The sequence below is a fragment of the Rhinatrema bivittatum genome, chromosome 2 (genome assembly GCF_901001135.1).
Source record: "Rhinatrema bivittatum chromosome 2, aRhiBiv1.1, whole genome shotgun sequence".
NCBI classification, from domain to species: Eukaryota; Metazoa; Chordata; class Amphibia; order Gymnophiona; family Rhinatrematidae; genus Rhinatrema; species Rhinatrema bivittatum.
Window position 1 is genome coordinate 694,930,669 of NC_042616.1, and position 16,132 is coordinate 694,946,800.

Sequence of the window (16,132 nt, forward strand, 5' to 3'; positions counted from 1 at the left end):
ACTGATGCAAATCCCTACATGCTGCATCTCAGTCACACACATACAGAATACAGACAGACCTATATTTGGTGAAGACCTACTTTCACCAAATATAGAATAAAATACCAGAAATTACAAATGTGGGAACAAAAACTGGAATGGAAACACTAAGATCTTCTGCATGCAGTGCAAAACTTGAGAACTAGAAACAGAAATATATTTCCTCCTACAGTAAGCAAAGTTCAAAGATAGAAGAAATGCATATTCTCAAAACTGACATATTATGGTTCTTTTATACCATCACTCCCCTCCATGACCCCATGACCCCTCACTTCTCCCAACTACTCAATCATCCCTTCACATGCTCATATCCCTGCCCACCATTTCCGACACCCCCTACCTCTGCATCCTCTCCCCTACTCAACTCTCCCTGTTCTTCCCTTTCTCCTTCCCTGCACAGCATCCCCTGACCTCCCCCTCCACCAACCCAGCGGGTCCCATACCTCCATCTCTCTCTCTCCACTTCCATTTCTCCTCTCTGCCTGGCAGCCCCTAGCCTCTCCTTCCTCCACCTCTCCCTACCCAGCAGCCCCAACCTCCTTTTTCCCACCCCTTCCTACCCACCAGATTCCTGGCTCCCTATCTCCCAAGGCTTTCCTGCCCAGCACATTTCTCCCTCCTTCTGGCTCCCAGCCAGAATAAAAGTCTTCAGTCCAATCCAGAGACTCCCTCCCTCTTTACCCGCAGCAGATGAGGGCAAGAAGTATTGAGGAGAGGAAGGTGAGGCAACAGCAATGGAAGTTGGCAGTGGATCTATAGAGCATGACCTCCCTTCCTCATGCTCCTGCTTTCATGCCCAGGCCCCATGGGGTGAAGAGAGCATCAGCAGCCTCACTGCCAGGCCAGGCAGAAGAAGATAAAGTTGGTGTCCTGCCGGGCCCCTATGAACAGGAGTTGGTATTATCTCACTCTGATCTGGATGAAAGAGAAGGAAATAACCTACCATTGGACCAGGAAGAGGAGAAGGAAGAAAGAGCAGCTTTCTGTCATACCCAATAAAGGAGAAATCAGCCAACTCCTGTCCAGACTGATGAGGAAAGAGCAGCCTTCTGCTGGGTCTGCGACACAGCTTACATGACCTTGCGAAACACTATTGTGTCCCGACACACCTGTTCAGAACCACTGTCTTAAAGCATATTATTTCATGAGGATATTTCAGCAAAACCTATGACTTAGATTATTTACATAAGGTTTGATTTAGGTGCTGAATATTTTATATATAATCTGACTTCCTTATTGTTTACTATACCAAGTGTATTTTAGGTGAAATTGTTTTCTGTCTTTGCTTAAATTGATCAGCACAAGAAGTTATATAAAGTTTCTAGGTGACATAAATGACTGTTTCTTGAAGCAACTGATCCTAGAACCAATAATACAAGGAGCTACTTTAGATCTAGTTCTCAGTTTAACACAGGATCTGGTGCATGGGTTATAATGGTAGTGGAGCCATTTGTCAACAATGATCATAACATAAATAATTTTGATAAAATCACACTGCAAAATTAATAATAAATAAAACTACTTTAATAGCTTGGAACTCCCTCCCTGGAAAGGTGCATTTCCAATAGAACTATTTGTCATTCATGAAGAACATAAAGACATGGCTGGTCAGCAAATTTTATCCTTGAATGATTGAATAAGTTAGGAAGCATTGAACCTTAGTATAAAATTAGTGTCGTATTAATATTTTATCAGTGAAAAATGGGGAACTTGATATACAGTATGTATATGTTTCACTGTATTTTTACAGTATTAGTACCCAGATCTTTTTTATTCTGCTTATGATACATACTAATTATGTAATATGAATATGAAGTTTAAGTTGTGATAAACCTATGATGCCCATTTAATTTGTTTAAAACTATACATCACCTTGGGCTATATCTCAGGAGATATGATCCATAAATTCAAGTAAATAAATATTATTTTACAAAGGGATACTAAGATAGTAAGATAAAATAAGGAAATTAGAAGGAACTAAAAGGAGCAGCTGTGAGGGCTTAAAATGTACATGAGACATAGAGATTGTTTAAAAATACCATCTTGGAAACCCAGAAAAAAATATATTCCATAATTAAAAAAGCTTGAAAGAAGACCAAATGAATGTCTGCATGGCTAAATATCGCAATGAAAAAGGATATCATAGCCAAAAAGTAACCTTCTTGAAAATAGAAAGTCAGTCTTTATACGAAAAATAGAAAGGAGCATAAGCACTGGCAAATTTGATGTAAAACATTAATAATGCAGGCCAAGAGAGAATTTGAGGAGAAACTTGCCAGAGGTAAAAAGTACTAATAAAACCATTTTCAAGCACATAAAAAAGAAGCCTGCAATGGAGTCATGGGGAATACTAGATGATCAGGGAATAAAAATGACACTTGACAAAAAGAAGGCTATAGAAAAAAACCTAAATTAATTCTTTGCTTTGGTCTTACTGCAAAGTATGTTGAGGAGGAATCTATATCGGAATCATTTTTTGTAAGACATAATTCTGAACAACTAAAGAAACTCTCTGTGAACCTGAAAAAATTGCTAGAGCAAACCAGAAAACTAAATAGTAGCAAATCACCAGAACCTAAATGAACTCAAATATGAAACTGCAGACCTGCCAATGGTAACGTCATGTAATCTATCATCAAAATCTGCCACTGTAGAATTCTCAAGGGTAGCCAATGTAAAAGCATTTTTTATAAAGGACTCTAGGGCAGAGGTTTCAAAACCAGTCCTAGGGGACCCCAACTAGTCATGTTTTCCAGTGTGCTCGGGCAGCACAGTTGCAGCCTAGTAGCGGAATCTGTTGGCAGTACCAGGAATCCATTGGCATAGTGCGGCCCCTGAAGAAGGTTCACAGAAACACGAGCCGTGTCGGGCCAACGCCAGCGTTATATCCCAGCTGCAAACTTCGCTACGATAAGTGCAAAAACCTTTACTGCATTTAACTGCATTTAATTGTAAACTGACACAAGTTGTTGTTACAAATACAAACCTTCCGAGAGACCAATGATTATAATATCAAGACGGTGCAATAGCCATTAAATCACCGCATTCCTTCTATAGTGGCTGGACGCGGCTTCTGTATGAAAAGCCCGCCACAATATATGAGGTCTCGTTAATTATAAGACTACATTGGCAATGGCAAAGAACTTTGGCTCATATGATGTTATTTAGAAATTTACATTTTAACGTTGGCATGCACTCATGGGAGTTAGCGTGCACTAACCCAAAATGAATTTTTCCCGAAATTTCAGGAAAAATTAATTTGGGTTTCAGGGTCCCCGAACTAGGACAAATGCACATCCCTATCACAATCCCCTTGTGATTTAACTCCTCTGAATAATTTTGTATCATCTGCAAATTTGAAAATCTCACTCATCGTATTCCTTTCCAGATCATTTATAAATATATTGAAAAGCACCGGTTCAAGTACAGATCCCTGAGGCACTCCATTGTTTACCCTTTTCCATTGAGAAAATTGGCCATTTAATCCTACTCTCTGTTTCCTGTCTTTTAACCAGTTTGTAATCCATGAAAGGACATTGCCTCCTATCCCATGACTTTTTAGTTTTCTAGAAGCCTCTCATGAGGGACTTTGTCAAATGCCTTCTGAAAATCCAAATCTAAATATCTTTATCCACATGTTTATTAACCCCTTCAAAAAAATGAAGCAGATTTATGAGCAAGACTTCCCTTGGGTAAATGCATTTTGACTGTGTTCCATTAAACCATGTCTTTCTATATGCTCTGTGATTTTGATCTTTAGAATAGTTTCCACTATTTTTCCCGATACTGAAGTCAGGCTCCTCTTCTGTGGAATGGATTACCAACAAAGTGAGGTTAGAAGCTAATTATCTGAAGTTTTTAAATCTTAAGTGATCTTGTGATTTAAATGGGAACAGGATTTTGTATGTTTGTTTTGATCAATGCTCATAATTTATAATTTTTATATGTTTGTATAGGGATGTACAATCGTTTTCTGATGAGTAGGAAATTCGTACGATATTTCCTAAATTGTTATGGATCGGGAAACCGATAAAACGATTGCACTTTCCCCGAATTTTCATAAAAAATCATTTTTCGGCTTAGTGCATGCTGACAGGAGTTAGCACCTACTAACTCCCGTTAGTGAGCGCTAACAAAAAGCCATTAGTTTTTGTTAGTTTTTATTAGCGCGCACTAAGCCAAAAAACGATTTTTCATGGAAAAAAAATGCCGAGTCGCAGGAATATGAGATTTTCCCGCAGCCACACGAACCGAAAAGCGGAAATGATCGGGCACCCAATGCACATCTCTATGTTTGTATAATTGTTTTATTTTATTGTAGTCTATTTTATAATTGTGATTTATTGAACTGTATATTTTGTATTCTTTTACTGTATAAACCACTTTGATTTTATGGAAAAGCAGCATATCAAAATAAATTTAACTTAGGAGGCAATGTCCTTTTGTAAATTGGTAACTGGTTATAGGATAGGAAAGAAAGAGAAGGATTAAATGGTCAGTTTTCCCAAAGGAGAGAGGTAAGTAGCAGCTTCCTATTTGGTTCTAATGATCCAGAAAAGGCAGCTATGAGTGACATGATCAAATCTGCAAATGATACCAAATTTTTAAAGTAGTTCAAATGTGAGCAAACTGTAATAAATTATATGAGGACCTTGAGAGACTAGGGAACTGGGCAATTAAACGGCTGATGAAACTTAATGTGAAAAACTGCAAAGTAATGTACATAGGGAAAAATAATCCCAACCATACATTCACAACACTAGGTTACACTTTAGGAGTTACTACCCAGGAAAAGGACCTTACACTCAATGTGGATGATATTTTGAAAATCTCAGCCCTATGCAGGAGTAATCATAAAAGCCAATAGAATGTTAGGAATTATCTGAAAAGAGAATAAATCTGAGAATATTATAATACTTCTGTTGGTAAAAGATATGAACAAGACAAACAGTATAGCTGGGTTTCAAAATGTTAAGACAAGTTCCAGAAGAACAGAAGACCTGGATTCCTCATCTCTTACTTCTGGGAGTTAGCAATATGGAATATATACTGCCAGGTACTTCCAAGGGACCTGCATCGGCAGCTGTTGGAGATAGCATGCTAGGGTCACTTGACCCAGCCGTGCACTTCTTATATTCTTCTATTTATCTGCCTGTGATATTACAATGTGTTACTGTGAAAATGACTGTGATGTAAATAGATGTCCAGGTCTCTCAATAAGAAATGGTTGCCGGAGCAGATTTATTTTCATAAGGGAAACAGTGATGCAAATTGTGCTTACAATGGCAAAATGAAGTGATACATCAGAAAACCAGAGGAGGTTAATGATTATCAATCATATCCATGCTTCAATGTACTGTTACACACTGATGAAATAGCACTGATGCATTATGCCTCCCAACTGTTAAAGCAGGGATAAGGGGAACAATGGGAGAACCAACTAAAAGATGTAATTGTTGACCACAGAGCTTTGAAGGGTGTTTTCTAGCATTCCAACAGCTTCCTTTGAAAGCTTTCTGCAACTGCATATATTAGAATGAGCTAAGGGCTGGATTTTAAAAGCCCTGTGCGCGTAAATCTGACCGGATTTACGCGCGCAGGGCACTCGTATGCCGGCGCGCCTATTTTGTATAGGCCGTCGGCGCGCACATAGCCCCGGGATGTGCGTAAGTCCCGGGGCTTCGTACAAGGGTCGGGAGGGGGCGTGTCCGGGGTCAGGGACGGTTTGGGGTGGGTCCGGGGCATGGCACCGGCCCGGGGGCATGGCCGAGGCCTCCAGACCTGCCTCGGGTAGGCATAAATCTGCCGACAATGGTAGGGGGGGTTTAGATAGGGCCGGGAGGGTGGGTTAGGTAGGGGAAGGGAGGGGAAGGTGAGGGGAGGCAGAAGGAAAGTTCCCTCCGAGGCCGCTCCGATTTCGGAGTGGCCTCGGAGGGAACAGGCAGCGCGCGCCGGGCTCGGTGCGCGCAGGTTGTACAAATGTGCACCCCCTTGTGCGCGCCGACCCCGGATTTTATAAGATATGTGCGGCTACGCGCGTATCTTATAAAATCCAGCGTACTTTTGTTCCCGTGTGGTGCACGAAGAAAAGTACGTATGTGCCCTGTTTTTGAAAATGTACCCCTAAGGCTGGGAGAGGTATGAAGCTGACATGCAACCATAGTTGTCCTTTTAGGTTTCATTCTTAAAAGACTCCAATTGGCATTTTCTGCAGTTTCAGACTGAAAGAGGCTATTTTATTGATTCCCAAAGATAGAAGCTCTCAGATAATGCAGATGAAGATGGAGAAAGTTCCAAAAAACCATCCTACATTTCCCAACTATTACACTGGAAGTGAAATTAGGCTTTAGTTGCTTTAAGAATTAGCAAACCAAACAATGGTGCATATTATTGGAGGTTAACCTAAGTTAAAAGGTCAGGAAAAAAATACAATAGAAATTTAAAAAAAAAGATAGCATAATTTAATTTCACAGAGGAAGGGGAAGAGCAAAGACGCAATGTCATGTCGAAGGGGTTTATACTGCTATTCAGCCTTTGTTACGTTTTTTAAAGAATGATAACCACGTAGGTACTGGTTCTTATCTGTAGGTAGAACTAGATTTCTCATTAGACAGAATAAGCAGCAACTAGAAAGACCAACCTGAAAAAAAGGTGCCTCCTTGAGCATCTCACATGCATTTTCTGAGCAGGCATGTCCTTTCAAACCCACTTCCTTATAGAAGCCGGAGCCAGCCGCTTTTTCACACTAAATTAGAATTGCCATCAGTCTGCTCCTTTCATTGCAACACATCTTCCCATAGGACTACTGCATCTCCCCTCTCAACCCCCTGCCTAGCTCCTGCATCTAGAGGCACCTAACAGGTAAATCTAAACTTATAAGTAAGTATCAGTAATAATACAAGTTTGGGTAAAAAGGAAAAGGCCTCTGATGGTTCAAGCAGAGCAGGCCTTAGGCAATCATGAACAGCCTTACCTTCTTGGCAGCAACTACCTGCCCATTTTTTCAATATAATGTATTCTAGAACCCCCAACCCTCATGTCTACTAATCTCAGGTTGGATAAAATTCCAAAGTTCTCTTGATTTCTCATGCCTGGGAGAGGGAACATACTACCATTATTGGGAAGATTCTGACAAACTGGGAATATTGAAAAGTATCTGGGAAATATAGGGTTCTAATTACTAAAATATATTAATGCCAACACAGGCATTAATGTAATTAAGCACATTTTAATATCACCTTGGCAGGATAATATGCCTGCTCAGACAGCAGACCAAGTATGCAAAGAAGGACCTCCATGACCTGATGTCCACTACATTCTGAAAAAGGGGACTCTGATGCCTAGTTGCCTCTGTCCACTTCCCTGTGGGTTCCCCCCCCCACACACACACACACACACACACCTGCCACCGACCCTATCTATCCTATTTTAGGGTCCAGAATGGAAGATGGCAGCAGATCTCCACTTCCACATTATGGTATGGTTACTATAGTATGGAATATAGGAATTCAAGGAAGTCAATATTTAACAGAATTCTTAGCTCTTCCAACTCAGTCCTGACAAGTGTTCAAGCAGCATCAAACTGATGAAAGCAAATGGAGAAATAAAATGGACACACAAGATGTGTAAATCCTAACCAGGTTAAAGAAAAGCAGTTTGCCACTTGAAGAAGACAATAAAGGGTAATATATGAATTTAATAGTACTTAATTTTAAGATGCCATCTTGAATAATGGAAAGTAGATTTTTCTTTCATTCACTAAAGCCAGTATTTATTTCCTCATGCACTTTCCCTGAATAAAAAATAAGAGTAATGTGTTATATTATTTTAACCAGACTTAACTGACAATCAGTTTATTTAAAAGCTTTTTAATAGAATTTAAAGTTATTATGCCTAGATGTAAAATTGTGAAAAATTAAGGATACATGAAGATGGAATGATCATTGACTATTCAAAACATTTCAGTCTGATAGCATGTTTATTACTGAAGTACAATAGCCTGATGACATTCTATAACAGCATCTAGCATTTTTTTTTTAATTACCATAAAGCTTCAGGTCCTAGCAGTAATTGTCTTTTCCAAACACATTTCCTGTTCACATCAGGAAGGCCATTTCATTTAAGGTAGTGTGTTCCTTTAATGAGGAAAGGGAGGAGGAGAAGGGCACTGTGTTTATTACAGAGCCTGTTGCATCCTGACTGTGAATGCTATGCTAAAAATAACAGTGCAGTGATGTTACCTTAATGACTTAGAAAAATCCAAGCATTTGTACTGGGTCTAACACTAGCTTGTATCCAGGCCTGGATTTAGGAATAGACAACTGTCCAGGGTGCCAAACTTCAAAGATGTCAAACATCCAGACCAAAGGGGATTCTGCATCTACTTGTTTCAGTGCCATGTGCCTGCACAGCTTAAAAAGGGTTGCCACCTTGGCACTCTGCCTATGGGTGCTAAAATCTTAAATCCAGCCCTGGCTGAAACACATTTGCTGACCTGAAAACCTTCAGACTGTGTTTCTGTGTGAATGGACTTTGGGTATTGTAGACTATTGATCTCCATCAACTACACCATTCATCAGTACCCAAGGACATCGTACCATACAACATACTAAAAGCTTGCATGTTTTAAGTACCTGAACTTAAAATCAATGGGGCAGATTTTAAAAGCCCTACGCACGTAAATCCAGCAGGATTTACGCGCGTAGGGGGGTTACAAGCGCCGGGCCTATTTTGCATAGGCCTGGCGACGTGTGCAAGCCCCGGGACCCGCGTATGTCCCAGGACTTGAAAAAAGGGGCGGGGCGTGGGAGGGTCCAGGGTGGGGGCATGGCCAGAGGCCTCCGTAGGGCCTCTAGGCCGGGGGATTGGGCATCGGCACTTGGCCGGCCCGCGCATCCTACACCTGCCCAGAGGTAGGCGCAACTTGCAAAACAAAGGTTAGGGGGGGTTTAGGTAGGGCTGGGGGGCAGATTAGGTAGGGGAAGGGAGGGGAAGGTGGGGGGGGGGGGGCGGAAGGAAAGTTCCTTCCGAGGCTGGAATTCCCGAATTTCGGAGTGGCCTCGGAGGGAACAGGGAAAGTCATCGGGGCTCCCCTAGGGCTTGGCGCACGCAAGGTGCACAAGTGTGCACCTCCTTGCGCACGCCGACCCCGGATTTTATAACATGTGCACGGCTGCGCGCATGTTATAAAATTGGACGTAGATTTGTGCATGCCGGGTTGCGCGCACAAAGCTATGCACGTAGGTATTAAATCTGCCCCAATGTGTTTCTTTCAGCACACATTACTGATGTCTTGTTCTGTGGTTAAACATAACCTTAAACACGTCAGTAAGTATATTTCTCCAGCTTGCTCAGTAACAAGTACTCATTACAATAATGCACAGCAGTTGTAACTAATAGCTAAGACTTCTATAGCAGGTTAAGGTGCTGCTGGCAGATTATGTTTCCTCCCAAATAATTATTCCTCTCCCTTGCAACTGCAAGTTAAATACCGCAAATTATCAGTTCTTAGAATCTTAGACCAAGGCATAGGGATGAAAAGGTCACCTACCACAATTCAGCAGTATGGGGGATTCCACTTGTAAAGTTAGTAGCTTGTTACCAATGCAAATAGTTCTGTTTTACAATACTGAAGGAATATTCACTCTCAAGCTGTATTGTGTTCAAGAGCAATGTCTGCTCAATTTGATGCATATTTAAAATGAAAAACAAAACAAAAAAAAATCTGGAATCCCAGTGCTACTTCTTACAAAATACGATTTCATTTGAAATTATGCTAAGGAGCCATGGTCTGCAATAAAATGTCACACAGAGCAGCCTACAGGATTTTCTAACAAAAGGCAATGGAAGGTACACTTTCTATACCCGGTACTTCCCATAGCAGTGTGGCAGTCAATGAAAGGGTTTAGAGCAGTAATTTCCTGTCCGCTCACACATCCTGTCTCCTGTCGGTTTGGTTCAGAGGTATTTCTGCTTTGTTTTCTATCTTACTTGTACTGGAGAACAAGTCAACAGAAAGAAAACACGTCATCAAAATCAGGATCAGGGTCGTGAAGTTCAGGTAAAACAGATGTGCAAAAATAAGATTTAAAGCACAAGGATTTGCTGAGTAGTTAATGAATAGTTGCTAGCAAAAAAAAACAAAACAAAAACAAAAAACTCCTTCATCAACAGTTCCCCTCATATTCCTAAAGATCTGATCAAAAATGCAATTGTGGGCATGCATGGTGTAATGGATGTCGTCTTAACGCAATGATAGCATTTCAATCTATCCTGGAAAATAAAAGGTAAACGGAGAGTTTCACTTTCTGCTAGTACATTGAATTAGCAGCGCAACTAGAATAGAAAGTAAATTAACATGCAAGCAGCTTTTTACAAACCACCACCGACTTTAATGTAATATCTAAGAAATGAAGATAAGAACTAGTAAACCACCTTAATCTTTCCTACTATAAAGAGGAAGGTTTATAAAATGAAACTGCCTGACTAGGCACTACTATTGTTGATAGTATTGAAACAATGCAACGTCACTGGCAGATCACTTTCTTCGAGGCACATTAGAAGGAAATAAGATGTCATTTGTTGAGCATTTTGAGAAGGGGGAGGGGGTGTTATGGCGTGGAAAATACAGGTTCACATTGCAGACTGAACTCCAACCCCCACATCCTTCTAAATCCTCAGGTTTTTCATTTAAAATAACATTGCTCTAACGGCCAGCCCTTCATAAACAGAATAAATCTTCCGGGCATGCACATAGCGCATTTTAAACTTCCCCTGCCTTAGACTCAGAAGACATTACGGAGGGTTCAACAGCATGACCCTCTCACTAACACCCCGTCGTGGCCCTTGAGAATCCTTCGGACTGAGCCTTCAGCTTGTAAGCCACAAACGATCAGTGTTTCCATGCAAACTTTTCCTCCCCACCTAACAAGAAACAGCGGGAGAGTCAGCCTGGATTCACGGCTGTGGTGCGGTCTTAATGACTTTCCATGTTTCCCCGGAAGAATACGTATGCCATAAATCAGACGTATTTATTTTATGCTTAGCACTGAACATCCTAACAGAGTCCGTGCCTGGTGCTCGAACACAAAGAAAGAACCATGTGGCACAGTTTCCTGTGTCCTCATCCTCCGGGTTCTTTCCCTATGTGATCCAGTCTGCCTTAAAAAAAAACAAAAAACCACAAGAACAAATCAAAACATTAAGGGCCATATGTGCCTATCTTGTGTTTATGGGAAAATGCTTAGTACATCTGTCCCTAAATGACAGCTAAGAAAAATAATTGCTTTTGCTGTGGCTCTGAAGAAATAAAAACACTCTGAAGCTGCTGGCATGAACCATTCGATTCCAGAAAATAAAAGTCATCCCTTTAGCATGAGAGGGAGAAAACCAAATAAAATAAAAAAAGAGACACAGATTTCAAAGCAGTCTGTTCAACCGGCTCTTACGAGTTTACCCTGGGACCAAGTACTTTATCACACACAAACAGACCAAGAATCTTAAGTTTCCCCACTTTCGGTTCTACTGCCTTCTTTCTTCTTAGAAACCAACCCAAAGCAGCAGACTCTGGCATTCATTAAACAAAACAGCCTTTCCGCTGCTTGTTTGAAATGACCCTGGACTCCCTGTATCATCCCCGTCCAGCCCTCCAGCCCTTTGGTGTCCATGTAGCAAGGACCATTTTTCCGATTCTAAATATGTGCCCTGTGCACTCTCTAGGACTCAGCATCATGCGTCCTGTTGTTGTGGCCGCCGGTACTGCTAACGTGATTCTCAACAGCCTCTTCTCATTAAAAGCATCCGTCCGAGAGCAGAACTCAAGGGAAATTTGGTTTGTTTATTTGTTTGCTTGTTTTTTCTGTTGCAGAAAATGAATGAAGCCCAAAGCAAGCCCCCGTCACCCTTTAGCCAAAGAATCAAAACATATTTGGGAAACAGCATTTGGAATAACGCTGCCTTACCTCCACATTGAAATACTGCTCCTCCCCACACACAGCAGATAAAATCCAAAGGAAGGTTTGCAAGCAAAACACCCCTGAATGCACGAAATCCAATCGTCTCTTTGTGCTGAATGTCAGAAAGATCATAGTGAACTGTGCTTAAATTGAAATAAGATCGTTTTTTCCTCCTGCAAATAAAGTCCCCAGCGTTTGTGAAGATCCGTTTTCCCAGGTTCGCCCACAAACAGTGGAGAGTTTGCTGAGAGGACAAGAAAAGCCACTTCACGGCAGACGCAGATAATGGGATAAGCTGTTCTGCATATCCAGTTGTCAAGGAAGCTGGTGTACAACAAGTTCAAATAGCTCCTCACTTGGCTTTTCTCAGCTTGTGAATGTCTTGCCTCCCTGCCTGCCTTGCCCTTTCTCTCGCTTGCTCACTCTTCTCAGCCAGAACGTTCATCTGTGTAATCTGCATAACTCCTCCTATCGGCTCTGCTTTAGCTACTTTAAAGGAGCCAGTCCTTAAAGGACCAGGCAACGCCCACTAACAATTACTAGGATTACGCCTCTCAATATTCCATATTGGTTAGAGAAAGATCAGCAGCCAATGTTCGGATGGAACGTAGACAACGTTGCTGCAGTTTGTAGTGCTCTACGTCCTTGTAATCAGAACTATAGCAACTTCATAAAAAAAAACAAAAAAACCTGTAATATCAAAGTCTTCTGAGGACTATTCACCCAGACTGATCATGTAAGCTAAAATACAGTTTTAAGTGCATTATATTATGAATATTGAACGGTGGAAAAAAATGACATCATACTAATTTTTCTATATTGTTTGTAATTTTGTAATAATATTCCAAAGTTTCAGGTAAAGAGTATGTTTGCAGAGTACTAGCAAAGTATTCTGAATGTATTTATTATTATTTTTTTTTTTTTTTACTGAAGCCAGTATATTACCAATAGCACCCATTATTCTTTTTGTATGTTTTTATATAAACAATTGTGACCACCCTAAACTTATTGCATAATAATTGTTTGGTTTGCTGTATGTTTATTAACTGTATCTTTTTTTTATTTGTTTTAACTCATCTCTTAGTTCTGGCTCTCCTAGTCAAAACCTTAATCAGTTTTATAAGTTTCACTGAGGTACGGCAATCTTATGGAGTTGTATGTGATGGGGTAAGGGTGGGGGGAATGACTGATACTCACAAACTAGGAGATAATCTTGGGGTGGTAGTTTTTGATGATCTGGAAGTGTCAAAATAATGTGACAAAGTGATGACTGAGGCCAGAGGGATGCTGGGCTGCACTGAAAGAGGCATAACCAGCAGGAAAAAGGAGGCAATGATGCCACTGTAAAAGATCCTTGGTGAGGCGTCACCTGGAAGGATCCCTGCTGGCTAGACAATGGAAATGAACAAATGGGGTAGCTTTACTATTACAATTAATGTTTACATTTTGGTTTGCGGTAGCCTGCACGGAGTAGCAGTTTTTCTACACTTAAAATAAAAAAAATTTAAAAACTTGCTGGACGGACCCCTTGGACAATTTTGGTCTTTATCAGCCATCAGTCACTATGTTACTATCTCTACTACAGCAAAACATGCAATTGTTAGTTTATATGATACACAATTCTCTAAAGTACTGTGTGACTGTCAGTATGGGTCGTATCCTGGATGCTTCCTTCCCTTCTCTTCAATGATTTATCATGCATTGCCTTCAGACTTTTCCTTTTCTTCTGTGCAGACCAATTCCAGCATACTGGATGCAGTTTTCCCAGTTAATTGCAAAATGCTGTCTTTTGAACGTCCAGTAGGTGCCACCATATTGGAAATGTTTATATCAACCTTTGCTGCTAATGTCTGTGCGTTCACTTGAAGAGACAGTGTCAGAGGTGGCGGAATGGGAAAGAAAATTCTTTGAAAAGATGAAGTCTTGGCAAGCTTATGTCATTTTCATATCAGTTTGCTGATCTTGTCCATTTTTGTTTTTCAGATTAGTGCTCTGTTTCGAAATGTTTTGCGATAAGCTTAGAGGACACGGAGTGCAGTTGTTCCGCACTGCAGCAGCTGACATTTGGATGGGCTAACCTGATTGCTTTCATTTTCATATCTTTATTGCTGAATCACAAGTAAAGATCTAAGTGATAGCGTTTACAAAATTGTTCCAATTGCTATAACTGTAAAAGTGTTGCAGTAGAAATTATTCATAATCAAATGATTGCATAAAATATATTAAGTTTTTGAGGATGCCCCGAGAAAGAAAGGAGTAAAGAGATAGAAACATTTTCAAATCCCAAATTTTGGTGAATTTGACATAAAAAATCTTTGCAAGCAAATCAGAATAAAAAATTGTGTGACCTGGGTTAAAACGATTTGGCTTGAAGGGGGCTGCACACAGTATCTCACACATATCGGGCCAGTCCATGTGGGGTTTTAGGACAATACTCACCCGAAACTACAGTACGCATTATCAGTCTAATTTCAATGGGGCTGATGCAAAAAAAAAAAAAAAAAGCACTGAAAGCGGGCACCCACTTTCCTAATGCACCCCCAGGCACCACTCTTGGAGGCGCCATACAAAATTTAAATTAGGGGCTCGCATTGTTAAGGAGGCGCTAGGGTCGATTGCGCGCCCCTAGTGCCTCCTTGACAGCAGGAGCCTGGGAATGCTGGGCTGTTCAAGGCTGTTGGCCGGTTTAGAAAACCGACGCTCAAGTTATAGGCATCCGTTTTCCTAATTGGCGCACAGCCACAGGTTCGGGAAAAGGATGCTGGTTAACTGAGCATCCATTTCCCCAACCTGACCGCCAGCACTTTTTTTAGGTGGTTTTTTTTTTTTTATCTTTCCTTCCTCCAATTTAATATCGCTATGATATTAAATCAGAGGATGTACTGAAAAGCAGTATTTTCTGCTTTTCTGTACAACTTTTAGGGGTGCTCAGAAATTTACGCCACGCGGGCATTAATTTCTGAGCACAAACAATGTGCGTATTGGATGCACATTTTTTTTTTTGCATTGGGAGTGAATAACTAATAGCCTCATTCACTTGCATTTTCATGTGATGAGTGCTATAAATTTACAGGCACTTTGGACACTCATTGTGGAAGCGCTAATCCCCTTGTAGCATAAGGGGCTGTGCATGTACCTACACAACCACATCCAACTGCGGGTTAAACAGTGCGCTCAGCTGAGCGCACTGCATTGCATCAGCCCCAATGTAAATAATCCTCAATTATTATATAATATACATCTAAAAGGATATATCTTGCAGACCTGGAATAGAGGCAGAAGTACCACAATGACTAAGCTCAGCCACTGATATCAGTGTAGAAGAAGGGCATAAAGTATAGAATGGTCATTCATACTCCAACCCAAAATATGCCCTTTATTTAACCTTTGTAAATATGGTTTGGGACAAGTAGTTGCTTAGGAATCAATGAGAAATAGAGAATTGTAAAAATATAAAACAAATAATTGGCGCAGGATCAGGTGATTCCTTGGTTCCCACTGATCAGAAGTGCAGTTGATAGGGGAATCACCAAACTGAGGATATTTCCAAGTTGAGATTACATCACCAGTTATTGCTGAAAGCCCAGTACACGCAGCACTAAGGAGATTGATCTCCATTTGAGGAGTGATAGCGAATTGCCAGTGTTAATGGGATCCCATTATTTGGGTCCTTCAAGCTGCTGGTTTCCCAAATTCCAGGTGGAGCAATGACACCTGTTTCTGTTTATCCCAAAGAGGTAACCAATTTGTAGCTGTGAAACCTCATGGCCAAAATGGAGGCAGCCCTCTCAAGATATTTCTCCCAGTTGTGCAGATTTTTTGGGGAAGATGTCATTCACATGTTCCATGAACAGGACAGTGACATAGAGGAATGCCATTTTGTAATCACTATGTCAAAAGGGAAGTTGGTGCTCATGGAGAGTGATAATTTAGCCCAATAAAAGGATAATTCTATTCTCTATTGCAAACTGGAGAAGATGGAGAACTCCATTAAGAATAAGAACTTACACTTCTTTAATTTACCAAGAAACAGGTTGATTTCACTTTCAGAATTGCTGAAGAAATATCTTCTGCAGGAGCATCAGATTAAATTGAAGGCTCTTCCAGCATTTTATAAATTGTATTATGTCCGAGGATCT

At 40.7% G+C, this 16,132-nt stretch overlaps 1 protein-coding gene across 1 annotated transcript in view; it reads right to left on the reverse strand.

The window, feature by feature from the left end:
* The window catches only part of MMP16 (matrix metallopeptidase 16), a 940,897-nt gene extending 928,464 nt beyond the window's left edge, over window positions 1–12,433 (reverse strand). Inside the window, exon 1 of the mRNA XM_029591617.1 lies at window positions 12,000–12,433. Coding sequence (XP_029447477.1) covers window positions 12,000–12,125 — 126 coding nt within the window. The 5' untranslated portion in view covers window positions 12,126–12,433. The remainder of the gene's footprint in view (window positions 1–11,999) is intronic.
* Between the last annotated feature and the right edge of the window lie 3,699 nt (window positions 12,434–16,132).